This window comes from Bos indicus x Bos taurus, chromosome 3 (assembly GCF_003369695.1).
Source record: "Bos indicus x Bos taurus breed Angus x Brahman F1 hybrid chromosome 3, Bos_hybrid_MaternalHap_v2.0, whole genome shotgun sequence".
NCBI lineage: Eukaryota > Metazoa > Chordata > Mammalia > Artiodactyla > Bovidae > Bos > Bos indicus x Bos taurus.
Window position 1 is genome coordinate 10,999,162 of NC_040078.1, and position 27,370 is coordinate 11,026,531.

The 27,370-nt window shown below is 38.2% G+C and overlaps 1 protein-coding gene across 2 annotated transcripts in view; it reads left to right on the plus strand.

Moving 5' to 3' along the window:
* The first annotated feature begins 1,013 nt into the window (after positions 1-1,013).
* SPTA1 (spectrin alpha, erythrocytic 1) overlaps positions 1,014-27,370 on the plus strand; it is an 87,651-nt gene continuing 61,294 nt past the window's right edge. For both annotated transcript variants that reach the window (XM_027529097.1, XM_027529105.1), the window contains exons 1-16: positions 1,014-1,209; positions 2,411-2,650; positions 3,848-3,973; positions 5,636-5,776; positions 6,791-6,937; positions 9,226-9,359; positions 10,189-10,333; positions 12,239-12,393; positions 13,362-13,497; positions 13,597-13,698; positions 15,397-15,534; positions 16,139-16,249; positions 17,898-17,975; positions 18,108-18,263; positions 19,826-20,030; positions 21,431-21,612. In XM_027529097.1, the coding sequence (XP_027384898.1) occupies positions 2,414-2,650; positions 3,848-3,973; positions 5,636-5,776; positions 6,791-6,937; positions 9,226-9,359; positions 10,189-10,333; positions 12,239-12,393; positions 13,362-13,497; positions 13,597-13,698; positions 15,397-15,534; positions 16,139-16,249; positions 17,898-17,975; positions 18,108-18,263; positions 19,826-20,030; positions 21,431-21,612 (2,193 nt within the window). In that variant the 5' untranslated portion in view covers positions 1,014-1,209; positions 2,411-2,413. The remainder of the gene's footprint in view (positions 1,210-2,410; positions 2,651-3,847; positions 3,974-5,635; positions 5,777-6,790; positions 6,938-9,225; positions 9,360-10,188; positions 10,334-12,238; positions 12,394-13,361; positions 13,498-13,596; positions 13,699-15,396; positions 15,535-16,138; positions 16,250-17,897; positions 17,976-18,107; positions 18,264-19,825; positions 20,031-21,430; positions 21,613-27,370) is intronic.

Sequence of the window (27,370 nt, forward strand, 5' to 3'; positions counted from 1 at the left end):
AGAGTTTGCTCAAACTCATGTCCATTGAGTCAGTAATGCCAGCCAACCATCATCCTCTGTTGCCCACTTCTCCTCTTACCCTCAATCTTTTCCAGCATCAAGGTCTTTTCCAGTGAGTCAGCTCTTCACATCAGGTGGCCAGAGTATTGGAGCTTTAGCTTCAGAATCAGTCCTTTCAATGAATATTCAGGGTTGATTTCCTTTGGATTGACTGGTTTGATCTCCTTGCAGTTTAAGGGACTCTCAGGAGTCTTCTCCAGCATCACAGTTTGAAAACATCGATTTTTCAGCACTCAGCCTTCGTTATGGTCCAACTCTCACAACTGTACATGACTACTGGAAAGGCAAGCAAACAAACATAGCTTTGACTATACAGACCTTTGTTGACAAAGTGATGAGGTATCCTAATTTTTGTTTCACAAAATGCTAATAAGCAAGCATATATCTTACTTCCTTTGGGTTTTTAAAAATCTGATTTAGCCTTACCCTTAATCATTTAAATAAAAGGAACAATCTGTGAATAAACAACCAGAAATAAAAAATTTTCCCTATTTTAACAAAGTCTCTACAGCAAGAATTAGGATGTCTTGTTGCTTAAAGACTGTTAAAAATCTATAGCTGAGTTTTAATGGAGTTGGTGATTTGTATTTCTGAGAGACAGGTTGGAACAAGAACCTATGTATGCCTTGAGTTCTTGTAATTCTGTACAGAGTATGAAGAATGGGCAACCCAGAATTCCTTCCTGTTTATAATTCTTAGAAGTAAAATTTAAAACTAATTGAAGAAACAAAACATAATCTTAACATTGCCCTATGTTACATCTATAGCAGTTTTTTTTCTAAGTTTTCATCTAAGAATTTTGCTTTCATTTTTTTTTTTTTATAAAGTCCTGTTGAAGACCTTTGAGGGCCACAGTCCCTTCAAAGCGCTGAGTCACCCAGCATCTGTGAAAGTTAGCAGCTGCCTCAGCTCAATCTGTCTCCTGAAGATAGGGTAGATTGTAGTTGGCGGGATTCTGGCCCAAGCAAGAGGCTTTTTTTTTCTTTTTGTCTTGCCACATATGTAACATTTCTCTCATCTCTAAGTTAGACTAAACAATTACATGTGAATTGTTTCTCTTTCTTTCTCTCTCTCTCTCTCTTTTGGACACATTTTATTTTGGCAGGTTCTTGACCTTTAGGAAAAGCATAACACTTTCCAAAGGAAACCGTGAGTACAGAATTCTTTATCGGACAATTTGTCACCAATATAATTAAGAAAGCTGTCTCCTTTGAACTTTCTGTGCTATCTTTGACAGGATCACCAAGGATTTTTCTTGATTCTTAAGAAGTAAACAAGCTTAATTTTAATTCTCTTTTTTATGAATGTATCACTTTAAACTGACCTTGAGCTGTGGCTATACAGCACCAAAATCCAGCAATGACTTGTTTACACAGGTTCACATGGAGAACAACCTGATAACCTGGAGCAAAATAATTCATGATAAATGTTTGAGTCTCTGTAGAAGGGTTTAATTCTGTAACCAGACTAGTAAAGGCCACCCACAGAATAACAATTACGTATAGAAGGAGACTAAAGTCTAAATCTTATATTGAATGTTTTCACTGAGGTAAACTAGGAAAAACTGCTTATATCCAGATAAATGAAGGTGTATCCTATGGAGATTTTGCTGGATGTTGTTACAAATAAATTGGATCCCACTATTATTGGAAAATAATATGTGATTTTATTTGATAATACATTGTTTTACATTGCAAAAGTCAGTTACCAAGATGCTAATAATTTGAAATCTGTGGTAATTAGATTGTAAATGTGCTAAATTTTTGACTTGTATTGTTTGTGAATAAAGAAAATAAAAAAGTAAATAATGTATTAGTTTTATTTTTACATAAATTTTTTTTGGACTTTGGGGTATATCATTTGTCAAAATTAATTGCAAGCCATTTTTATTTTTTCATTAAATTAGGTTTGTCATGATCAGTACATGTTAACACCTTTTAAGTTTTTGAAAGCAGTAAAATTGTATTTCTTTTATGCATCTGAAAATGTGATTTTGCTAATTTAAACTTGTTTTCAATTGTCTAATAATGCATGTTATAGAACTTTACTGTTAAGTTTATTAATATGGGCAGATGTTTATGTGAAAAGTTGGAAAAGTATTCTGAATGACCAAGAATTATCAGCCTAAGTTGTATCTGCATGTGGTTAAAATTATATAAATGTACTACAGCCTTTCTAAAAAGAGACCTTTATAGGCATAAAGATATCTGAACCTAAATCCAACATGAGTAAATGCCTTGAAGACATTTAAAAAGACAGAATATTAGAGACAGAGAGAGGGAAAAAAAAAAAAACAAACAGTATACTAGAGACTTGAGAAGCAGCAATAAGTAAACTTTTTCACTTGCAGGCTATGGAGAGTGATGGGCCAGAGGTCCTGGAAACAGCAGAGGAGATCCAGGCGAGGCGTCAGGAGGTGTTGAGTCGGTACCAGAGGTTCAAGGAACGGGTTGCTGAGAGGGGTCAGAAACTTGAAGATTCCTATCACTACCAGGTTTTCATACGAGATGTTGATGACCATGAGAAATGGATCATGGAGAAAATCAAGACTGCAAGTGATAAAAGCTATGAAGACCCAACAAACATACAGGTTCTTCAGTTTCACTGACTTCCCCAGAGTAGACTCTGAAATCTCTAGGGAGGGAAACATTTTTATAATGTAGGTGTGCATCTGGTAAACTCTAGAGGGATGCTGTAATAGAAGATTAGACTTCGGGAACTGTAATTCTGACTCTAAATAGTCCGTGTCTTCAACTCCTTAAGCCCCAATGTCTTATTTACACAGGAAACTCATTCTAGATAATACTTTATAAATGTAATATTGCTCTGAACTTACACCATGGGCAAAACACTGAGAATTCAAAGAATTTATGAAATTTCAATATTTATGGCATTAAGGATGGAATTGAAGTAAAGAGACATCAGTACTTCTGAACTAACTTCCCTTTGCTCTCCTCAGAAAGATATGATTTAACCAGGGTTTTTCCCAGTTGGCTGTTCATGACTCTTGTTAAGTTCAAATGAGAGATCTCAGATAGAGAGGTTTGGTGAGAACTCCCCCTACTACTTGTATTACAGAATAAGGCATAGTCAGCATCAGAAGAAAGGCTTGTATGCCTAAAATGCACAATGGATATCAGAAAGGAAGCACCTAGATCAAGAACGAAGTGTTACCTACTAAATGGATCGATCTATATATGACAACAAGAGCATAATTTAGCATGCAAAAACTTCCCAGTTAAAATTAAAAAAGCCATTGTTGTCATGATAATTTTCCTCATTGTTCACTACTTTCAGTAGGATTTGCTTCCTCTTTTCTTAAAAGGAAAAATTCTGTTACATTATTTCATTTCCACAGAAGGCAATTAAGACTTTAACATAATATTTATTGGAAATTTCCCCAAGGCAATAAGGACTGAAAAGACCTTCTTCTGTGGTCCAGGACATTGGGTCTGGGAATCTTTAAAAACCTGTATGCGTTGATTCTGCCACAACAACTTGTTTTAGAATAGGACTCCTCTAGGCAATGGCAACCCACTCCAGTGTTCTTGCATGGAGAATCCCAGGGATGGGGGAGCCTGGTGGGCTGCCGTCTATGGGGTCGCACAGAGTCGGACACGACTGAAGCGACTTAACAGCAGCAGCAGCTATGGTCATAGGTTATCGTTTCATCTATGCTGAGAAACTGGTAGTTCTGCCTGCAAGAAAGCAGAGGACTAAAAGAACTCTTTTATCATCCAGGAGACCAGGCTCCATTAAGCCATAAACTCTGATTTCTAATCTTCAGGGGAAATATCAGAAGCATGAACACTTTGAAACAGAGGTGCAAGCAAAATCAAGGGTCCTTCCTGATCTGGAAAAAACCAGGGAAACTCGATTTCCTGAGGGGCATTTTGCCCATGAGGACACCAAGGTAAATATATCGTAGGGCTCTGTGAGAGATGCTTCTAATTGTTGATTAGGTTATCAGAGTTTTCATTGATTACAACAGGTGTACACCTTGATACAACTGACTTGGAACCATGGTTCTGCCTCTTATATTTTACTTAGATTGTGGAAGGAAAAAATGATGGGATATGCTAGTGTTCCTAGGAGTGGGGAGAAGAGCTATGGCACAAAGCTCTCATTGAATAGTGTCACCTTCCTCCTTATGCCGTCACAGGATGGGGTGGCTCAAGATCAAACCCGTCTCAACCCAGATGAATTGGCTTTCCCAAATGTCCTTTCTGAGTAATTCTAAGCTCAGAGTCCTTGGTGCTTAAACTCTCTAAACAAGGGATACTCTTTCTTTGAATCTTCTCCGAAATCTTTCTCCCTTTGTCTATGATGCCTCTTTCTCCTCAGAGCTCACATGCTGTGGCTACTATTGTAGCTCTCCAAACCCTTGAACTCTGAAGATCAAAGAGCAGCACCACCATGGAATCCATTATTAATTTATCAGCTTTTTTTCTGAGTTAATTCATATATTCCCCTAAAATGTTTGGGTTGATAGAGTCAGTTCAGGTTCGTTTTGTATTAAGTGAAAATTTTTTTACTGTTTAACTGTTTCTAAAATTGTCAAAAGAAATGTGTGTTACATATTTATAAGTTGGGACTTATATTTCCATATCTAGCATACAAATTCTAGTTCCTTTTACTATCAACAAAACATGGTCAGGTGATACAGACTTTAACAAGAATAAACCTTATTAGAAAAAAGATTCTGTAACAAGAATAACTCAAAATTTACCTGTTATTAAGTAAAAATGATTTGGTAAAATTGCACAAAAATCAGTCCCTTACATTAATTAAAATAGTTGAGAAATATCTGAAACATCTTCACATCTATCAGAATTTCTGAGATTATAGTAATCCTGTAGCACTGCAGGATCCATAGATAAATGTGATTTATGTGCTACATGTTACCTTAGAACCATGAAGTAGTTGGAAAATAGAAGATTCTTGAAGACAACAAAAATTATACATTTAATTTTACAATATATGTAAAACCTGGTCTTCTAAGCTAACCTAGCATTATAGCCCTCAACTATATAGTCTCAAGTTCTGTTATTGCTTTGGTGATCATATTTTCTTTGTAAGTCAGAAAAACTTGTAGCTCTTATCCCTTCTGACAGACAGTCCATGCTAACTTTTTCTGTGCCTTTGTCAGTACTTTGAACACCCTCTCTGTATCTTCTGTGTATCAAAATTCTATCCGTAAAGGTTCAATTCAAATAAGCACCTGTTTTTAAATGAATTTTTATTTCATCCTGTCTTATCATTTGCAATCATTTCATCCTCTAAAACACCCAAATGTTATTATTTATGTTTCTTTATGGAAGATCATATTTTTTTTAACTTTACAATATTGTATTGGTTTTGCCATATATCAACATGAATCTGCCACAGGTAATCATATGGTTTAATGGTTATTCCCATACATGCCCTATCCTCTTTTAAATATTTTTGAGCAATTAATGCACGAGTTAATGGGATGAGGGATTTTTATCCAGATCCCTCTCTGCACAGGTCTCTGAGTTTATAACTGCTGCTCCACAGCAGGTAACGTGCCTGAGTGCTTTTACTTCTCCCAAAGGGCCTTCTGGAGGAACTGAACCGCCTGTGGGACCTGCTGCTGGAGCTGACCTGGGAGAAGGGTGCCTTGCTGCTGCGGGCCCTGAAACTCCAACAGTACTTCCAGGAGTGTGCCGATATCTTGGAGTGGATTGGAGACAAGGTATAGCACCAAACAGCCTGTATATAGGATTTTCCATCCCTCTGGCCCAGACATCCCATAGCAATTTAATGCAGACTTCCCTGGTGGCTCAGATGGTAAAAATCCGCCTGCAGTGCGGGAGACCTGGGTTCCATCCCTGGGTTGGGAAGATCCCCTGGAGCAAGGGATGGCTACCACTCCAGTATTCTTGTCTGGATAATCCCACGGACAGAGGAGCCTGGCAGGCTACAGTCCATGGGGTCACAAGAAGCAACATGCAACACAACTGAGCAACTTTCACTTTCACTTTTTGTAAAGAAGTCAGGGTATCTGTTCCTGGGCTTAGTTCCTTGGAAGAAAGAGGAATGTTAGCAAAGATTTAGAGGTATTCTGGAAGTAGGCAACATTATAGGAGGATAAGTCTAAATGTATGAATCTGAACATGAAGAAGGCAAGACATACAAAAAAAAATGTGTACTGAAAGATCATCTAGGATTGCCCCCCTTCTACCTTCCATGAGCCTTCACTCCTTCCAGGTTTTCAATCCTACTCTGGTTCCAACTGAGAGAATTGCCAGTTTTTCCCTTAATCCTTTGTCTCTTAGTACCTATAACTAGAGAGGTTTCTATCTCCTATTACTTGAAGAATAACCCTATGGTTAGGACTGAAAATTTACACAGGCAAGCATTCAGCACAATACTTTTGTAAATACTCAGGATGTTGAATCGAGCAGAACCAGGATGGATTTCCTTTTCATGTTCCAAACCACAAAAAGTTTCTTCCAAGGGCATTTTCTGACAATGTCCCTGGTCTTCCCAAAGAATTACCCCAAAGACCACCATTCCCTGAGTCACAGTGCCACCTCAGGAAATATGCCCTTGCTCTGACTTTCTTGAAGGGGTTCTCCCAGGTTCCACCAGTATCTCCTTCTGAGTTATCCTGGGAATGTAAATGTAAACAAGGGTTTTGGGCATTTGAACTGCAGGAATCCCTAAATATTTGCTGGTGACCTAATAGACCTTTCTGTGTCTACAGGATGCTCTGGTGACATCAATGGAGCTGGGTGAGGACTGGGAGCGCACAGAGGTTCTGCATAAGAAGTTTGAAGAGTTCCTAGCAGATATGGAAGTTCGAAAGGAGAGAGTGAATGAAGTGAACCAATATGCCAATGAGTGTGCAGAGGTGAGGTGGGGAATAACAGAGCCAATCCAGGGAAAGGGTTCTGATCTTCAAGAAGATTGCCTGGCCATTTGTAGAAGGGACAAGAAAGGTATATAGAACATTGTGAGAAAACAGAGGTATGCCTGTCCCTGGAGTGACATGCCCAGAGTAGCTTTCTCTCATTTCTGAATTCATCCCTTGCCAGTCTACAGAAATAGAGGTGTGAGTGAGTGAGTGTACATGGCTTTACGTAAAGAAATTCAGTCCACAATGAGGTTACTCTTGCACTGTGCAGTACATCAATTTTTCATGTTTATGAAGTGGCAAAGAATATAAAATAATCGTGGCTTCTCATAATATATATGATATCATTAAACAAATTTTTCTTTGAGGGGGAAGGAAAAGGAGGCAGATTTACCTCCATTTACTTAAGAAAATGCTTAAATAACCTTTTAATTTCTGAGCATACAAATACTCAGTGTGTGACTAAATACCCTTAACATATGTAAGAACTGGGAAGTCAGTCTGATTTTATATGTACGTGAAAGAATTGAACAGAAACTGCAATAGTGGGCTATCATGCTTTTCCATTTAAAGTTTTATTATCACTGCAGCTATATAATGGGAGTGATATTTATGTGTAAATAGAATCAAAATTTCAGGATTAATAGGTACTAGAGTAGGGAAAATAAACTATTTCTCAATTTTTTCCAGGCCTCATTTCCAACAGTCTCTAAATTTCTCCTTCTAACATGATTGTATTTTTATTATTGTGCAGATTTCTTCTTTTTTTTTTTTTAGTTATCAGTTCAGTTCAGTTCAGTCGCTCAGTCGTGTCTGACTCTTTGCGACCCCATGAATCGCAGCATGCCAGGCCTCCCTGTCCATCACCACCTCCCGGAGTTCACTCAGACTCACGTCCATCGAGTCAGTGATGCCATCCAGCCATCTCATCCTCTGTCATCCCCTTCTCCTCCTGCTCCCAATTCCTCCCAGCATCAGAGTCTTTTCCAATGAGGCAACTCTTCGCATGAGGTGGCCAAAGTACTGGAGTTTCAGCTTTAGCATCATTCCTTCCAAAGAAATCCCAGTGCTGATCTCCTTCAGAATGGACTGGTTGGATCTCCTTGCAGTCCAAGGGACTCTCAAGAGTCTTCTCCAACACCACAGTTCAAAAGCATCAATTCTTTGGCATTCAGCCTTCTTCACAGTCCAACTCTCATATCCATACGTGACCACAGGAAAAACCATAGCCTTGACTAGATGGACCTTTGTTGGCAAAGTAATGTCTCTGCTTTTGAATATGTTATCTGTTACTATCTACCAAACCACTACAAAACTTAAAACAGAAAACATTTTATTTTTCCATGGTTAAGTGAGTCAGATTCACTGAGTCAGCTGCTCAGCTGGGCCATTCTCCTGATCTCACCTGATATTCTTAAGTAACTGCAGTTACACAGTGACTCAGTTGGTGTACAGGATCTAAAACAACCTTCCTCCCATGTCTAAGGATTTGGCAAGGATAGTGCAGGCTTTCTCCATGTGCTCTCTCATCTTTCAGTAGATCATACTTTTTAATATGTTCCATGAAAGTAAGAACAGAAGCTGAAAGACTTCTTGAGGCCTAAGTACTGGAGCTTATAAAATATTATTTCTACTTGCAAAGAAGGAAGGAGAAGAAAATTCTGTCTGAAGAGGCTGAAAAAAAGAAATGGAAATAGGAATAAACAGGGATAGGAGGGGTCTGGAGACCTGGTGTATGGCAACTACTCAAAATTGCCAAGTATCTAAATGGGCTGATACTAGCTAGCTTTATCTGATAAACACAAATTTCATTGCTTCAGATAGTCTGAGAAACTGTGTGAATTGCAAAATTAAATTTATCTGCATGTTTATCTAGTTCTGGGAAGAGGAAAATAGCTCCAACTATATTCTCAAGGTGTCAGGGCCCCAAAAGAGCCAAAACTCACAGTACTCGAGATCTGAAAAATTAAGTCAGACTTCATGAAAGAACTTTTCTCTTCCTTGGTTTCCAGGGTCTTGAGGGAAGCTAGCAGCCATCAACATGATGGAGTTCTGAAAATAATGAGGTTGGGCAACCTATGTTAGTAGACTAGTCTTGAGCTGTGGACAGAAGATACAACATCTGGTGGTTTGGTTTTCTAGATTTTGGTGATGTGGATCAAGTAAAAGGGACCAGGGCTAAGGTGAAGTGTAGTATCTGGCTAAATGGCTATCCTCTGCTTAGTGAAATAAGAAGTTTTTAAAAGTTTTTTCTCTATTAGTCCAACACTGACTTACTCCCACAGGAAAAGCATCCTGAGCTGCCCTCGATTGAGTCAAAGCAGAAGGAGGTGAATGCAGCCTGGGAACGTCTCCATGGTCTGGCTCTCCAACGACAGAAAATGCTGTCCAGTGCTGCAGACCTTCAGAAATTCAAAAGGTAGGAATCTGGCCACTGAATTGTAGAAAACTGCAATAGCACCAGGCTGGGTATTTGGGTTAGCCTTTGTCTACTGTTAGCAATTAGTGGCCAATACCTTGAATCAAAGAAAATCATGTTCTTGCCTTTAAAACAACAAGGAACACAGTGGTTAAAATTGTGATCCAGTCAATAGCCAAGTGTGTTAAATGGAGCTTAAAGTAATAAAATTAGCACTAGTGAATTAGTGATGGAAGTTCTGCAGGGGCAAAAGCAGAAAGAGAATGCAGGGTGAGGTTGTGAAGAAGGACATTTGTGAAGAGCTAACCCAGAAGTATATCTGAAGGCTCAGCTGACAGGATGCCCATGTCTCTACATCTCAATGGAAACCATAAAAGTAGGAACTCTTTTTAAAAATCTTTGTGCATTTATTCTATTTTTGGCTGTACCGGGTCTTGGTTGTTGTGGGTGGGCTTTCTCTAGCTGAGATGAGCCTGGGTTTACTCTCCAGTGTGGTGGGCGGGATTCTCATTGTGGTGGCTTCTCTTGTGAAGTGCAGACTCTAGGTGTATGAGCTTCAGTAGTTGTGGTGCACAGGCCTAGCTGTCTCTGCATCTGGGATCTTCCCGGACCAGGGATTGAACCCACATCCCCTGCATTGGCAGGTGAATTCTTAACCAATGGATCACCAGGGAAGCCCCCAAACAGGAATTCTTTATGCTATTTTTTGCTAGTGTGTGGGAAGATAGGATAATTTCTGACAGGTGAATGAGGCTGGTCCTGCTGGGTGCTGTTTGCCCTGGAATGCCTGCCTTCTTCCTTTGCTGGAGCTCATGGGGTTGTCTGGCAGGGATGTGACTGAAGCCATCCAGTGGATTGAGGAGAAGGAGGCTCAAGTCACGTCTGAGGACTATGGCAAAGACCTTGTGAGCTCTGAGGCACTGTTTCACAGTCACAAGACACTTGAGAGGAGCCTTGCAGTCATGAATGACAAGGTAAGCCTGTGGGAGAAAGAGCTAACATCCTTGAGTTAAAAGAGCCATCTGACGTTCATCTTGTCTCCATAAGTAAGTGAAGTCGCTCAGTCGTGTCCAACTCTTTGTGATCCTATGGACTGTAGCCCACAAGGCTCCTCTGTCCATGGGATTTTCCAGGCAAGAATACTGGAGTGGGTTGCCATTTCCATCTCCACTTGTCTCCATGCTGCTGCTGCTACTGCTGCTAAGTTGCATCAGTCGTGTCTGACTCTGTGCGACCCCATAGAAGGCAGCCCAACAGGCTCCTCTGTCCCTGGGATTCTCTAGGCAAGAATACTGGAGTGGGTTGCCATTTCCTTCTCCAATGCATGAAAGTGAAAGTGCAAGTGAAGTCGCTCAGTCGTGCCCGACTCTTAGTGACTCCATGGACTGTAGCCTACCAGGCTCCTCTGTCCATGGGATTCTCCAGGCAAGAGTACTGGAGTGGGGTGCCATTGCTGTCTCCAACTTGTCTCCATAGAACATAGTAAATTCATTATTTCAATGAAAGAGAAATTTTGTGCCACCTGAATATACCTCTTTATTCTAGTTTATAACTTGTACATGATTCTTGGATATCTAGTATTTTGTTTAAATTATTTTTATTTAAATACACACATATATATATATTATATATACACTTATGCTTTTTGTAATATATTTCATAATTTAAAACCAAAATAGATAGCTTCATGAATGGTTTCCTGCCTAAACACACCTTCTCTTTTTGGAGATGAACCTTGTTTCTTTTTGTCTTTTACTCAGTAGAAAAGGGAGAAAATTTCTTCTTCTCCTTTTATAATAAACATAGACACTAAAACACTCTACTCAACCCACCTTTGGGTTTTCTTCTGGAAGCTGAAAGACCTCGATTCCTGTACCTATGGTAGGCACAGTCACACTAGAACTTGGCGTAAGCCTCCCATTCTTACTTCTTACCCTCACAATTTTAACCATAACTTAAACTAATTACTCCTCAGCTTTTACAGTGGAGTCAGCCCACAAGAAGATCCCTAGTTACTATGCTTTAATCATAGTTCTATCCCTCGGTCCAGTTTCTGAAAAATATTTCACCAGTCTACTTCTTTTTTCCTTCCTCATTTTCCCCCTTTGTTTTTCTTGTTTTCTAATTATGAGTGATAAAATACCATGACTTAATGAATAACGATAATGAAATCTCATCTTAGACAACACCTGATTATAATTGAATATAGTGGAAGGACTAATGGTAACATGGAATTTTCCCTAGTAACCCTGCTCTTCAGGAATTGTGCTCACACTGGCCTGGCATTACTGGAATTTTCTTAGCAGAAATTTTCGTTAGCAGAAGTATCTCTCTTATTCCTATGGTAATGTTTATGAAAACAGTATAGAGGGTAATGAAGGACAGATATATGTCTAAATATTGCTTCTGATAATGATTTATTGAATGACCTCGGGCAGATAAAATACTTAGCCTCTCAGTTTTCACATACAAGGGGAACAAGAATAGTTTCTGCCTCATGGTCTTATTAAACGGAGACTATAAAACAAGAAAATGCATGTGACATGCTTAGCACAACAAGAGACAAAAAGCAGTCAGTAAGTTATTATAGTTAATATAGTTACATGAATATAATAATATAGATATATCCATATAAATGCACTAATATGTTATTCTTACTTATATAATTATTATGTTACATCCCTCCCATAAAACTTTGTCAGGAGGATCAGAATACTTGGATTTCCCACTAAGTTTATTTTTTTCCTTTTTCTAAAATTATATAGTAAGTTTCAGATGTACAGCATTATCATTAGACATATGTGTGTACTATAAAGTCACCATCTAGCACTATACTGTTGACCCACCTTCACACACTAGGTTTCTTTTTCATCCCAAAGGTGAAGGAGTTATGTTCCAAAGCAGACAAGTTGAAGCTTTCCCATCCTTCAGATGCAGCTGAAATCCAGCAGATGAAAGAGGATCTGGTCTCCAACTGGGAACGTATTCGCAACTTGGCTACCAGCAGATATGAAAAGCTGCAGGCTTCTTATGGGTGAGAAAGCCTTCTTCTCTATTATGTTAACTACCTCTACAGGGTCAAAGTGCAATATTAAAACAGAAATAAAAGAGCAAAAGGAATAAAATAATGAATGACCCAGCCCTCCTGCCTGCTCAGTAGAGACAAAAGAAATTTTAGTTTTCCAGAAGTCCTTTGCAGGATGATATAATCCTCAGAATGACATCTCCTTTCACCTATACCCTTTCTGTCTTCTTCTGTTTGTATAGTTGTGAGAAGCTATGAAGTGGCCCATGAAGCTGAAAAAATATTTGAAGAAACATGTCAAAATCTTGGCCCTAGCTAAGGAATTGGAATTAATTTCCAAGCTGAAGAACAGAAAATAAATCTAGAATTATTTCCTGAATGTAGGTCAGCTTATAAAAAAAAAAAAAACCAAACCTTGAATATCATTTCTGTACTTAATTTTTATGATTAGTTGTTAAATCACCAGAAAATAGTCTTTATCGTATTGATATGATTGAAAATGAAATGGTGAGGCTTTGATTTTTTGAACAGGTAATTTTTTTGGTGACTTTTGTCTTCACTGATACGGTGAAGAGTGAATTAAAATATATAAGGGCTCCTAATCCTAACTCTAGCTGCCCCTTATCATAAGGTGCTTCCTGTTGTTTATGTTATGTGATTATTTATTGGCCTCATAGTACTTTATTAAATAGTACTTTACTTCAAGTGTTCCTGGAGTGTGACTGTGATATTGGAGATGTCATGCCCAAGTGCTTCATCACACAAAGACTCATTCACCCTAGGAATATACAATCTAGAGTGAAGGATTCATAGCCAGCATTGCTAAAGGAATAGGGAAGTACATGAGAGGAATGAAGGGGTAGATTTAATGCAAAAGGCATGTCGTATATCTTAGCCCAACCCAACTCTGACTCTTTGTTCAATGTCCATTTGCATCTGGTTCCTCCTTTCTGTCTTTTCCTTTACCTTTTCCCCAGGTACCAGCGGTTCTTATCTGACTATGATGAGCTCTCAGGTTGGATGGAGGAAAAGACTGCTCTGATCAATGCTGATGAGTTGCCCATAGATGTGGCTGGTGGGGAAGCCCTACTGGACAGGCATCAGCAGCATAAGGTAGAGAGGAAGGCCTCCCCAGTAGGAGGAGGAGGGAGGTGACAACAATACCAGAAGATTTCCTGCTTCATTTTAACCCTTTTTTTCTTGTGGTCACAGCATGAGATTGACTCTTATGATGACCGATTTCAATCTGCTAATGAGACTGGTCAAACTCTGCTGGATGCCAATCATGAAGCATCTGATGAAGTTCTAGAAAAGGTAATCCAGTTTAACAGAATTTGTGAAAGTTTGATATATAGCCTTCATTTAATCTCTTACTGATTGACAATCTCTGAATGGAAAGAGGACAAAAGACATATAAATATTTTAACATAGATCCAGATTTCACATTGCTTCCTTCATACGTTGCTTTAGCTAGAGTGAGGCTTTTGAAATTCTCAGAACTTGATGTGTGCTTCCTCATCTCTGAGACGTTAGTCGATCTAACTAATTTCATCACTTGAAAGTGAAAGCATTAGTTGCTCAGTTGTGTCTAACTCTTTGTGATCCCATGGACTGTAGCCTGCCAGGCTCCTCTGTCCATGTAATTCTCCAGGCAAGAATACTGGAGTGGGTAGCCATTCCCTTCTCCAGTTCCCGACCTGGGGATTGAAACCAGGTCTCCTACAGTGCAGGCAGTCTTTACCATTTGAGCCAAGAAACCTCCATGCCATCTTGCCTTGTCACATGTGCTCTGTTGTGTCACTTTCCCATGCTAGTCTCTAGATGGTGAATTTTTTGAGGACTGCTCCTTATTCATCTTTGGATTCCCTAAGGTGCCTAGCATGGTTCCTGGTACGTGGTTCCTTTTCTTCTCTCCTCTGTACAACCTCAGATCAGACTGATTTTCCTGTATCTGTGTTTCTGAAATCTTCCTTAAGCAACAGAAAGCTTTACACACTGCCATCATCATAATCTTCTAGATCCCAAGGGCTTACCTAAATCTCCTGATCCCTGAGACATTTTGCTCTAGTCATAGAGTCATAGGAATTTCTGGGATGATAATTGAAATAAGATTTGCAGGTTCTCTGCATCTCATTAGCTTCCAAGCACAGCCACCAGTACTATATGATGAAGACTGAGATCTCTGTATTTTCAACTCATCAAGAATCCTATGGGAAAATTATAATATGAATTTTTATTTTTAACAATTTTCTGCCAAAGGAAGAGTGGAACTCTAAAACCTTGAAATGTACCTGTTATCCTGAATTCTGAGAATTTGTACCATCTTTTTTATGGAATTATCACAGCAGTTTTAATAAGCTGGGGTTTCTCGGACAGATGCTTGGGCAGAAACAAAGGCTTTCATGAGTTTGAGAATGTCCCTTTTTCCTTGATGGTTCTCATTTGCATTTAAAATAGAAGGCAAACTTCTCAATCTGATCATTTAAGTGCCCTGTGAACTTGAATTTCATGAAATGTCCACTTTTTTTAGACACTGCAGTTTTCTCTGGAGCACTTCGTATAATCTAATGATTACCTGGAATGTGGTATTGTGTCCTCCTACAATCTTGATCTCCACCTCTCTGCCCTTTAAATCTTTGTTTGATACAATAGTTTCTATACTTCTACTCCCTGTGTCTTTGAATCAATTAATCTTTTCTTCTTTATTTGTACATAGTAAGTGTGGTATATCTCTATTATGGTATTTCTCCCATTTTTTCTATACTATAGGGATTTACTTAGTTGTAGTGATGGACAGGGAGGCCTGGCATGCTGCAATTCATGGGGTCGCCAAGAGTTGGACACTACTGAGCAACTGAATTGAACTGAACTGAGGAGCCTTAAGAGAAAAGCCTGTTTTTCTATTCATTTTTTTCCTTCAAAGGGCCTTGCATTTATTGGATGCTCAGTGACAATAGGATAAAATAAATTCATTTAATATCTTCCTGGTCTTTTGCTTCTTCCTTTCTAAAGATGTCATTACTTACCTACAACTGGGTGGCTCTGCTGGAGCTGTGGGAGAAGCGTCGGCAGCAGTATGACCAGTGCTTGAACCTGCACCTCTTCTACCGTGACAGTGAGCAAGTAGACAGTTGGATGAGCAGACAAGAGGTAACATAGGGGCTCAGCGAGTGTCCAGAAGCCATTTCTCCTGCTCCTCATTCACTACTATCAGCATCCTCACCACCACTTCAGTTCACCTGGGAACTAGAGGGTGAGCCGCAAGGAAGAGAAAAGATCGACCCTCTCTGTAAGGCTCTTGAAATTCCCTCGTGGATAAATGCACAGGAAAAATATTTAAATACAAAGCACAGAGGTTTTAAACTTCTCCGAACATGCAGCAAAATGAATATCCAATTGTTAAGGGATCCGTGAAAGAAAAATGTGATGAGTGAGGCAGGGCTAACCAGAGATTTTCTGGTGAAGTTGAGTGGTCCTCTTGAGGATTTGAGAACAGAGAATCATGCTTAGATTGGTTGGTTCACACACTGAGATGAAGGTAATACATTTGGATGAGAAGGTTGGGAAGGGAACTCTGAAGCTGAGGTTCTGCTCTTTGAGGTTAATCTCTATTTCCTCTCCTACCTTGTGTTAATTCCCATCTTGCTTTCCATCCCCCTCACCTCCTTTCTTATTGCTTTTCTCAGAGATATTCCAAAGGGAATGATTCTCACTGGTGAGGCACAGCTGGGATGTATCTTTCTGTCTTCTACAGGCCTTCCTGGAAAACGAGGATCTCGGAAATTCACTGGGCAGTGTAGAAGCCCTTCTTCAGAAGCATGATGACTTTGAGGAAGCTTTTACTGCCCAGGAGGAGAAGATCACAGTAAGAAATGGGCCCTTGTTTGGGCATTGGCTTCATTTTTTTTTTTTTTAACTTTACAATATTGTATTGGTTTTGCCATATATCAAAATGAATCAGCCACAGATATACATGTTAATTGGAGGATAATTGCTTTACAATGTTGAGCTGGTTTCTGCCTTACAACAATGTTATTCAGGGAATGTATATATACATTCCCTCCCTCTTGAACCTCCTTCCCATCCCCCACCCAATCCCACACCTCTAGATTGTCACACAGCACCAGGTTGAACTCCCTGTGTTACACACATCTCATAGATTACCAATTCTTAGAATTACTCATAACTATCAGACATGAGAGTTGTTTTAAAAAGAGAAAACATTCAGAAAAATAATCATACCCACTTTTTATCAACACATTTCTTATTCCACAAAGCATATTTAGAAAGTATTTACTTTTAAATTTTTTTCAGAATTAGGTAAATTTATTTTTTAATTAATTTAATTGTAGGACAGTTCCTTTAAAATATTGTGATTTTTTTAGAAAGTTTTTAAAGATTTTGAGCAATTTATATTTTCTGACACAGTGCCTGATTGTCTTATTTTTTTTTCCTGCAGTATAAATAGAAACTATGGGATCCATATCCAATATGAATCATAACTTAAAATATATTTGAATGTATTATTTACATTTTTTAGTCTTTTCCTCTCCAGTAATATCTCCATTTAGCTTTCTTTAGTAATATCTAGATATCTAGGTAGTATCTATTTTTTCCTGTATATCCTCATCTTTACGTTTTGCATTTAATGCTGCTATAATTTTCTTGTGAACCTTAAGTTACAGTGTCCCAGAAACTTGTCAATACATAAGCAAGTCTCAGAGAAGTGTAAGGGAGACTTTATTTGCCCAATGTATATATACTATATGTCTTTGGCTGTCTCCTAGGACTGTGCTGGGGTTAGCCAAAACTTGCACATGTGCATGTATACCACCAGCAACAATAACCACAAAACTCCAAATTTTCTTTGTTAATCTTAGATCAATTCAGAGCTTGCTATGGTCCCTTCCCAGTTCATATGCTTATTAGGTTGATTTTCATTGGTAAAAGATAACAATGTAAAATAAGTTATTGTTTATTAAATACTATTTGTAATTTCACATCATTTTCCTATTCCCAATCAATTAATTCATCCTGAGCAATTTTGAGAGTTTATGAATGAATATGAGTCAAAATTCACATGTATAATATGACTCCATTCCCCATATAGCTAGAGATAGAGATGAATTATTAAGAAGTACGTATGGTATATGATGGATGGGTGAGTGAATAGATAGATAGATAGATAAATACTGGCCATTGAACAAGGCTGTATCAACAATGGTTCTTAAAAATTTTAAAATAGATCAAATACTCACCTCATAGTGAAAACAGGTTTCATTCACTGTAACCTAGATTAAGAAGAAACTACTGTGGCATAGAGAAAATAATTAACCTGAGATTTATATTTTGAAATACAATTTATAACAGAAATCAGAAGTAGGACCCAGATCTTCTGACCCTGAATCTTGTCCTCTTCCCACATTGTCATGCTTCTTCTTTAAACAGCTAAACAAACTGTGGCGACTTACTCAGTGCCAATGAGAGAAAAACACTTTTTTTTTTTCCCCCAGACCATAGACAAGACTGCAACCAAACTGATTGATGATAAGCATTATGATTCAGAGGAGATCGCTGCTATCCGGGATGAAGTATGTGCATCTGCCTGCCTGTGCACCCGGGCCAGGGAAAATGTTGGAGCATTGTTAACCATGGTAGGCAGTAGATCTCAGGCATCCATATTTTATTTTTCTGACCGTGAGTTTGTTTATGTTTTTTTGCAGCTGTTGGTCCGACGGGACAATCTACGAAAAAGGGCTGCCATTAGACGTGGATTGCTGGAGGATTCATTCCTTCTGCAGCAACTGTATCAGGACTCAGATGACCTAAAGAACTGGATCAACAAAAAGAAAAAGTTGGCAGATGATGAAGATTACAAGGTAGGCAGGGTTGCAGACCCAGAAGATACTCATTGGTACTTAATTTAATGAAACTACTATCTTGGACCTGAAAAGACAATAGCGTTCAGCTGGTGAGCCTCATTTTATAGATGGAGAGACAGAATCTCAGAGAAGCACAATGATTCCTCCAAGACTGTATTTCTAATTTCCAATTTTCCAATACCCTGTTTCCCATCACCCCCTTTCCCTGGCACAATTTCCAGTGGTCCTTAATAGAGCAGGGGAAAGCAGGAATTCTCTTTATTTAGCTGCATATCCCCCTTTCTGCTGCCCTATGCACCCTTATAGTAGGAAAATGTTGGGTCTAGTCATAACGTACATTCAGGCTACCAGGAACTCAGAATTAACCTAATGGTTTGACACAATATAAACTTACTGCTTTGTAGCTGGAAAGGAACAATTCCTTATTTTACAGATGAAGAAACCAGGATCTGAATTGTGTAGTGAGTTGCCCAAGGTTAACCGATTATTTAGATCTGTTTAACATAGAGTTAGACACATGAATTCTCTTGGGGGAAAGTAAACACTGGGCTTGAATTCATTCCCTGTCCTGTTTTAGTTTGTGTGACTCTGAAAAATTCCTGAATTATCTTTGAGTCACACATAAGTTTTTTTTATTTTGGTATTATATAAAACACATATTTTTCACTCACAATATAAATTATCAATAGGCTTCCCTTATGGCACTGTGGTAAAGAATCTGCCTGCCAATGAGGGAGATGGAAAGAGAAGTGGGTTAGATCCCTGTGTCGGGAAGATCCCCTGGAGTAGGAAGTGGCAACCTGCTCCAGTATTCCTGCCTGGAAAATCCCATGGACAGAGGGGTCTAGCTGGCTACAATCCATGGGGTCACAGAGAGTCAAACATGACTGAGTGACTGAGCATAATAAACTGTTAAACTATTTTGCACACACACACACACATACACACACACATACACTCACAAATTTTTGCATTTACAGTCAGGACTGGAATCAGTCTCTTGATTTCTAGGCCAATATCTATTCACTGTATTTACTTTCTAAGTATCATTTAGTCTTAAATGTATACCTCTGATGCTCTTGTTCTAATATTCTTTTGATAGAACTTTGAGCATCTAATTTTTAACTTTCATTCTGTAAAACTTATCCCTATGTGCTTGTGTTCTCTAGAGGAGTTATGGTTCCAGTGTATGTAGGGTAAACAGGTCTTCTCTGCTAAAGGCAGGAATGGAAAATAATCTCCATCTTTCATGCCAGCTGTGATCGATTGATAATCCTTACATATGGTGTCATATTTAAAGTGATATTCAGACCATATCCAGACTCAATAGAAATAAGTTCAGGAGGTGATTAGCTATGTCTGCCATTTGTATGAAAGGAGTAATTGGTCATAGTTTCCTGAGCATCCTCTGGCTCTATACTTGGACTAGAACAGTTCTGCCTTATATCCTCTTCTTAGTTCACTTAGATTTATAGTGAAAAAAAAATTCCTGTCCTCAAAATATCTGCCCCTCATTTTTCAAGGAATTGTTTTCTTTCACTGTTTTCATTTTCTCTCAGGAAACACTGAACTTGAAGAGCCAGGTTCAAAAGCAGAAAGTCTTTGAAGAAGAATTGGCAGCTAATCAGATCCGGCTTAATAATATACAGAAAACTGGCCAGGAGATGATTGACAGCAATCATTATGCCTCCGACAAGGTGGCTGATCGTTTGAGGGAAGTTGAGAGCCTCTGGATTGAACTGCAGGAGGCTACAGAGCAGAAAGGTTAGAAGCAGAGTCTTTTAAGAAATGAATTCCTAAATTCTGAAACCCACCTTCATCTTTACCACCTTGAATTTACCCGATGGCCTCTGTGAGAAGGGAGGGATGTTACTCATTTGCCTCCCTGTGTCTTCCTCTATTGGTCAAGAAATTTAAAAAATCTAACCTAAACTTATCACACACAATTATTATATATTAACACAATTCTTCTATATATTAACACAATTCTTTTCTTCAGATATGTAGGTCTTTTCAACTGAAATTGTATTTGTTTTCTTTTCACTTTTCTCCCTTTTTTTTCTTCCTGTTGAATAAATATTCAGATATCGTGAATTCAATATTGACTATACATCTAAAATGAGTGTCCATAATTCGATTATACATCTTTTTGTTCTATAAATGAAGCAACATATTCTGACTCAGGTTATTTAATTAGGCATTAAAATATGGTTGGGGCCACATGTGAGGTTCCCATGATATTTTATTCTTGTGAAAAGGCTTGATGGCTTGCTGTTTCACCTATCTGGGCATATTCAGGTTCTATTGTAAGCTCTTAAAAAATTCCCATGTCTGCTTGACTAGCCTCTACTTAAATTTAACTTCACCTCTTACTTTGACAAACAAATCAATCATCATAATTAACACAAATAATGATGCTTTTTCTGTCAATAGTCCATTTGTTATAAACATTATCTACAGACATGCCTCTGTCCTGGTTATAGAAAAGATACATCATATTGATTTTGTCGGATATCCTGATTTTTGGTTTAGGAAAACAAATCAACTTGACTGTAACAAGAAGTTGCTGTTACTTCATGTCCTAGTAATTGTTTCACAGAAATAATGCAAATGATTGTTATAAAATCATATGATAAAGAATTTAGCTGAGAACAGTGGATAATCAAAATATTTTCTGGAAGAGAAAATTGTAGGGTGTGGTTTGTGATAAAGAACAGGCACTAAGGCAGAGGTGGCTGATGGTTAGCAAAGTTCTGAGGAAGATATTTAGGAAAAAATACTTCAAAATTTCAAACTGAGCTAACCCCAAGTTTTATTTTCTCTTGGAAAATGACATGTTTATGCTTGAATCCCTTTGAAAGGGAGGTCTCAATAGAGAATAACAAGTGACAAGATAGTTAAAAATCTAACATAGGCCCATACCTCAACAAGAAATGAACATATTGTTTATATCTGTTTTGAGAACACTACTATCTTCAAACGAAATTCCTATCTGAATTCTACAAATTAATGGTAATTTTTTTATGTAATCACATGTTAGACAGTTATATTTTTCCCATTGGACTATCCAAACATTATATTTTTCCTTAAGTTGGTATAACTTGTAATAGCATATAATGAGGATTAGTTATGATACCTGTCTTACACTTGATGTCTTTTCCTAGGGATCCAGTTGCATGAAGCAAATAAGCAGCTTCAATTTGAAAATAATGCAGAAGACCTGATGCAATGGCTGGAGGAAGTGGAATGGCAGGCTAGATCTCAGGATTATGGGAAAGGCCTAGCAGATGTACAGAATCTGCTCAGGAAACATGGCCTCCTGGAGTCTGCTGTGGCTACTCGTCAGGTTTGTTGCTAGCTCTTTAACCAATTGTGAGCCAAGTTACCCATATACATTCTGAGCACATTCATCATAATTATTATTTAAAAAAAAAAAGTGGGACAAAGCAGGAAGCTGTTAGGTATTTAGAATAGGAAAAAAGAAGTCCAAAATGGCGGTGAAGAAAGACAAAGAACAGAAAAAGCCCATGAAAATGGAGCAAAAGAAAATCTGCAGACCGGAGTGAGAAACTCAGGTGAAACAAACACACCCCTTTCTTGGCTAGCCCAATTTGCATAGGGCAGGCTCATTGGGGAGGAGACAAAAAATATAAAAAAAGGAAGCCAAGATGGATTGAGGCTTCTCCTTTGGGGTCAGCCTGCCCTCACGCCTCAAGAGTATATTATCCTCTGCTTGCCAAATAAAACTGAGCTATAACCAAGCTTTAACACTGGTCCACCATTTCAAATCTTTGCTCCCATGAGATAGAACTGAAGAAATTTACACACTCCCCCAACATATCTGATACCATGACTTGGATGATATACCGGGAGAGCGTGTAATTTTCTCTGTTCTGTCTTGCAGCAGTGGGCAAAGATTTGAAATGGTGCACCAGTGTTACAGCTTGGTTACAGTTAAGTTTTATTCGGCAAGCAGAGGATAGTACACCCTTGAGGCATGAGGGTGGGCCATTCCCAAAGGAGAGGGCTCAGTCCTTCTTGGCTTCCTCTTTTTATATGTTTTGTCTCCTCCCCCTGAGCCTGCCCTGTGCAAATTGGGCGAGCCAAGAAGGGCGTGTGTTTGTTTCACCTGAGGTTCTCACTCCGGTCCACAGATTTTCTTTTGTTTCATTTTTATGGGCTTTGTCCTTTCTTTGTTTTTCTTCACCGCCATTTTGGACTCCTTTTTCCTATTCTAATTACCCAAAAAAGCCAAAGGTAAAAATTCAAAATGTTTAGTTGGTCAACTACCTCTTTCTAGTATCTCCTTTATCCAGCTATTCTTCTTGGTGCCTGGTGTCTTTTGTCAGAACCCTATGGCTGCTATAAGACTTTATTGACTCTTCTAAATATGATGCTGTACTCTTAATCCAGAAACCTGGATTTTATATAGCCTTATCACTTACTAGTTCTGTGGTGTATCTTTTCACCTGTTTGCACCTCTGTTTACTTACCTGTAAACTAAAAGTTTGGATAAAATTATGTCTTTCTATTCTGGCATCCTACAATTCAAAACTTGAAATATTTTTAATTGTACTTTTTTTCTTTTCTTAAGAAAATTGAAACACAGAGAAATGAAGTGACTTCTCCAATGTCACAGAGAAAATTAACAGCAGGGCTAGGACTATGAAACAGATGTCTAGGCTGTTGGTTTCAAAGTTACCCACTGAAATCACACCAGACTATTTTTTTAAATATAAATTTATTTAATTGGAGACTAATTACTTTACAATATTGTATTGGTTTTGCCATACATCAACATGAATCCCCCACGGGTATACACGTGTTCCCCATCCTGACCCCCCTTCACATCTCCCTCCCTGTACCATCCCTGTGGGTCATCCCAAAGCACCAGCCACAAGCATCCTGTATCCTGCATCAAACCTGGACTGGCAATTCATTTCATATATGATATTATACATGTTTCAATGCCATTCTCCCAAATCATCCCACCCTCTACCTCTCCCACAGAGTATAACAAACTGTTCTATACATCTTTGTCTCCTTTACCATCATTCTAAATTCCATATATACGTGTTAGTATACTGTATTGGTGTTTTTCTTTCTGGCTTACTTCGCTCTGTATAATAGGCTCCAATTTCATCCACCTCATTAGAACTGATTCAAATGTATTCTTTTAATGGCTGAAGGAAATGGCAACCCACTCCAGTGTTCTTGCCTGGAGAATCCCAGGGACAGGGGAGCCTGGTGGGCTGCCGTCTAAGGGGTCGCACAGAGTCAGATATGACTGAAGCAACTTAGCAGCAGCAGCAGCAGCAGCAATACTCAATTGTGTATATGTACCACAGCTTTCTTATCCATTCATCTGCTGATGGGCATCTAGGTTGCTTCCATGTCCTGGTTATTAAAAACAGTGCTGCAATGAACATTGGGGTACACGTATCTCTTTCAATTCTGGTTCCCTCAGTGTGTATGCCCAGAAGTGGGATTGCTGGATCATAAGGCAGTTCTATTTCCAGTTTTTTAAGGAATCTCCACACTGTTCTCCATAGTGGCTGTACTAGTTTGCATTCCCACCAACACTGTAAGAGGGTTCCCTTTTCTCCATGCCCTCTCCAGCATTTATTGCTTGTAGACTTTTGGATCGCACCCATTCTGACTGGCTTGAAATGGTACCTCATTGTGGTTTTGATTTGCATTTCTCTGATAATGAGTGATGTTGAGCATCTTTTCATGTGTTTGTTAACCATCTGTATGTCTTCTTTGGAGAACTGTCTGTTTAGTTCTTTGGCCCATTTTTTGATTGGGTCATTTATTTTTCTGGAATTGAGCTGCAGGAGTTGCTTGTATATTTTTGAGATTAGTTCTTTGTCAGTTGCTTCATTTACTATTATTTTCTCCCATTCTGAAGGCTGTCTTTTCATCTTGCTTAGAGTTTCCTTTGTTGTGCAGAAGCTTTTAATTTTAATTAGGTCCCGTTTGTTTATTTTTGCTTTTATTTCCATTTCTTTTTTTGGGGGGGGGGGCAGGGCATAGAGGATCCTGCTGTGATTTATGTCAGAGAGTGTTTTGCCTATGTCTTCCTCTAAGAGTTATATAGTTTCTGGTCTTATGTTTAGATCTTTAACCCATTTCAAGTTTATTTTTGTGTACAGTGTTAGAAAGTGTTCTAGTTTCATTCTTTTACAAGTGGCTGACCAGTTTTCCCAGCACCACTTGTGAAAGAGATTGTCTTTTCTCCATTGCATATTCTTGCCTCCTTTGTCAAAGATAAGGTGTCCATAGGTGCGTGGATTTATCTCTGGGCTTCTATTTTGTTCCACTGATCTATATTTCTGTCTTTGTGCCAGTACCATACTGTCTTGACAACTGTGGCTTTATAGTAGAGCTTGAAGTCAGGCAGGTTGATTCTTCCAGTTCCATTCTTCTTTCTCAAGACTGCTTTGGCTATTCGAGGCTTTTTGTATTTCTATACAAATTGTGAAATTATTTGTTCTAGCTTTGTGAAAAATACTGTTGGTAGCTTGATAGGGATTGCACTGAATCTATAGATTGCTTTGGGTAGTATACTCATTTTCGCTATATTGATTCTTCTGATCCATGAACATGGTATATTTCTCCATCTGTTAATGTCCTCTTTGATTTCTTTCACCGGTGTTTTATGGTTTTCTATTTATAGGTCTTTAGTTTCTTTAGGTAGATATATTCCTAAGTATTTTATTCTTTTCGTTGCAATGGTGAATGGAATTGTTTCCTTAATTTCTCTTTCTATTTTCTCATTATTAATGTGTAGGAATGCAAGGGATTTCTGTGTGTTGATTTTATATCCTGCAACTTTACTATATTCATTGATTAGCCCTAGTAATTTTCTGGTGGAGTCTTTAAGGGATCATATCATCGGCAAACAGTGAGAGTTTTACTTCTTCTTTTCCAATTTGGATTCCTTTTATTTCTTTTTCTGCTCTGATTGCTATGGCCAAAACTTCCAAAACTATGTTGAATAGCAGTGGTGAGAGTGGGCACCCTTATCTTGTTCCTGACTTTAGGGGAAATGCTTTCAATTTTTCACCATTGAGGATAATGTTTGCTGTGGGTTTGTCATATATAGCTTTTATTATGTTGAGGTATGGTCCTTCTATTCCTACTTTCTGGAGAGTGTTTATCATAAATGGATGTTGAATTTTTTCAAAGATTTTCTTTGTATCTATTGAGATAATCATATGACTTTTATTTTTCAATTTGTTAATGTGGTGTATTGCACTGATTGATTTGCAGATATTGAAGAATCCTTGCATCCTTGGGATAAAGCCCACTTGGTCATGGTGTATGATCTTTTTAATGTGTTGTTGGATTATGATTGCTAGAATTTTGTTAAGTATTTTTGTATCTATGTTCATCAGTGATATTGGCCTGTAGTTTTCTTTTTTAGTGGCATCTTTGTTAGGTTTTGGTATTAGGGTGATGGTGGCCTCGTAGAATGAATTTGGAAGTTTACCTTCCTCTGCAATTTTCTAGAGGAGTTTGAGTAGGATAGGTATTCAGTTCAGTTCAGTTCAGTTCAGTTGCTCAGTCGTGTCCGATTCTTTGCGACCCCATGAAGCGCAGCACGCCAGGCCTCCCTGTCCATCACCAACTCCCTCTTCTCTAAATTTTTAGTAAATTTCAGCTGTGAAGCCATCTGGACCTGGGCTTTTGTTTGCTGGAAGATTTCTGATTACAGTTTCAATTTCTGTGCTTGTGATGGGTCTGTTAAGATTTTCTATTTCTTCTTCGTTCAGTTTTGGAAAGTTGTACTTTTCTAAGAATTTGTCCATTTCTTCCAAGCTATCCATTTTATTGGCATATAATTGTTGATAGTAGTCTCTTATGATCCTGTGTATTTCTGTGTTGTCTTTTGTGATCTCTCCATTTTCATTTCTAATTTTATTGATTTGATTTTTCTCCCTTTGTTTCTTGATGAGTCTGGCTAACGGTTTGTCAATTTTATTTACCCTTTCAAAGAAACAGCTTTTGGCTTTGTGGATTTTTGCTATGGTCTCTTTTGCATTTATTTCTGCCCTAATTTTTAAGATTTCTTTCCTTCTACTAACCCTGGGGTTCTTCATTTCTTCCTTTTCTAGTTGCTTTAGGTGTAGGGTTAGGTTATTTATTTGACTTTTTTCTTGTTTCTTGAGGTATGCCTGTATTGCTATGAACCTTCCCTTAGCACTGCTTTTACAGTGGATTACAGGTTTTGGGTGGTTCTGTTTCATTTTCATTCATTTCTATGCATATTTTGATTTTTTTAAATTTCTTTTGTGATTTGTTGGTTATTCAGCAGCATGCTGTTCAGCCTCCATATGTTGGAATTTTTAATAGTTTTTCTCATGTAATTGACATCTAATCTTACTGCACTGTGGTCAGAAAAGATACTTGGAATGATTTCAATGTTTTTGAATTTACCAAGACTAGATTTATGGCTCAGGACATGATCTATCCTGGAGAAGGTTCCGTGTACACTTGAGAAAAAGGTGAAATTCATTGTTTTGGGGTGAAATGTCCTATAGATATCAATTAGGTCTAACTGGTGTATTGTATTATTTAACGTTTGTGTTTCCTTGTTAATTTTCTGTTTAGTTGATCTATCCATAGGTGTGAGTGAGGTTTAAAGTCTCCCACTATTATTGTTATTGTTAATTTCCCCTTTCATACTTGTTAGCATTTGTCTTACATATTACAGTGCTCCTATGTTGGGTGCATATATATTTATAATTGTTATATCTTCTTCTTGGGTTGATCCTTTGATCATTATGTAGTGTCCTTCTTTGTCTCTTTTCACAGCCTTTGTTTTAAAGTCTATTTTATATGATATGAGTATTGCTACTCCTGCTTTCTTTTGGTCTCTATTTGCGTGGAATAGCTTTTTCCAGCCCTTCACTTTCAGTCTGTATGTATCCCCTGTTTTGAGGTGGGTCTCTTGTAGACAGCATATATAGGAATATTGTGTTTGTATCCATTCAGCCAGCCAGTCTGTGTCTTTTGGTTAGGGCATTCAACCCATTTACGTTTAAGGTAATTAACGATAAGTATGATCCCTTTGCCATTTACGTTATTGTTTTGGGTTT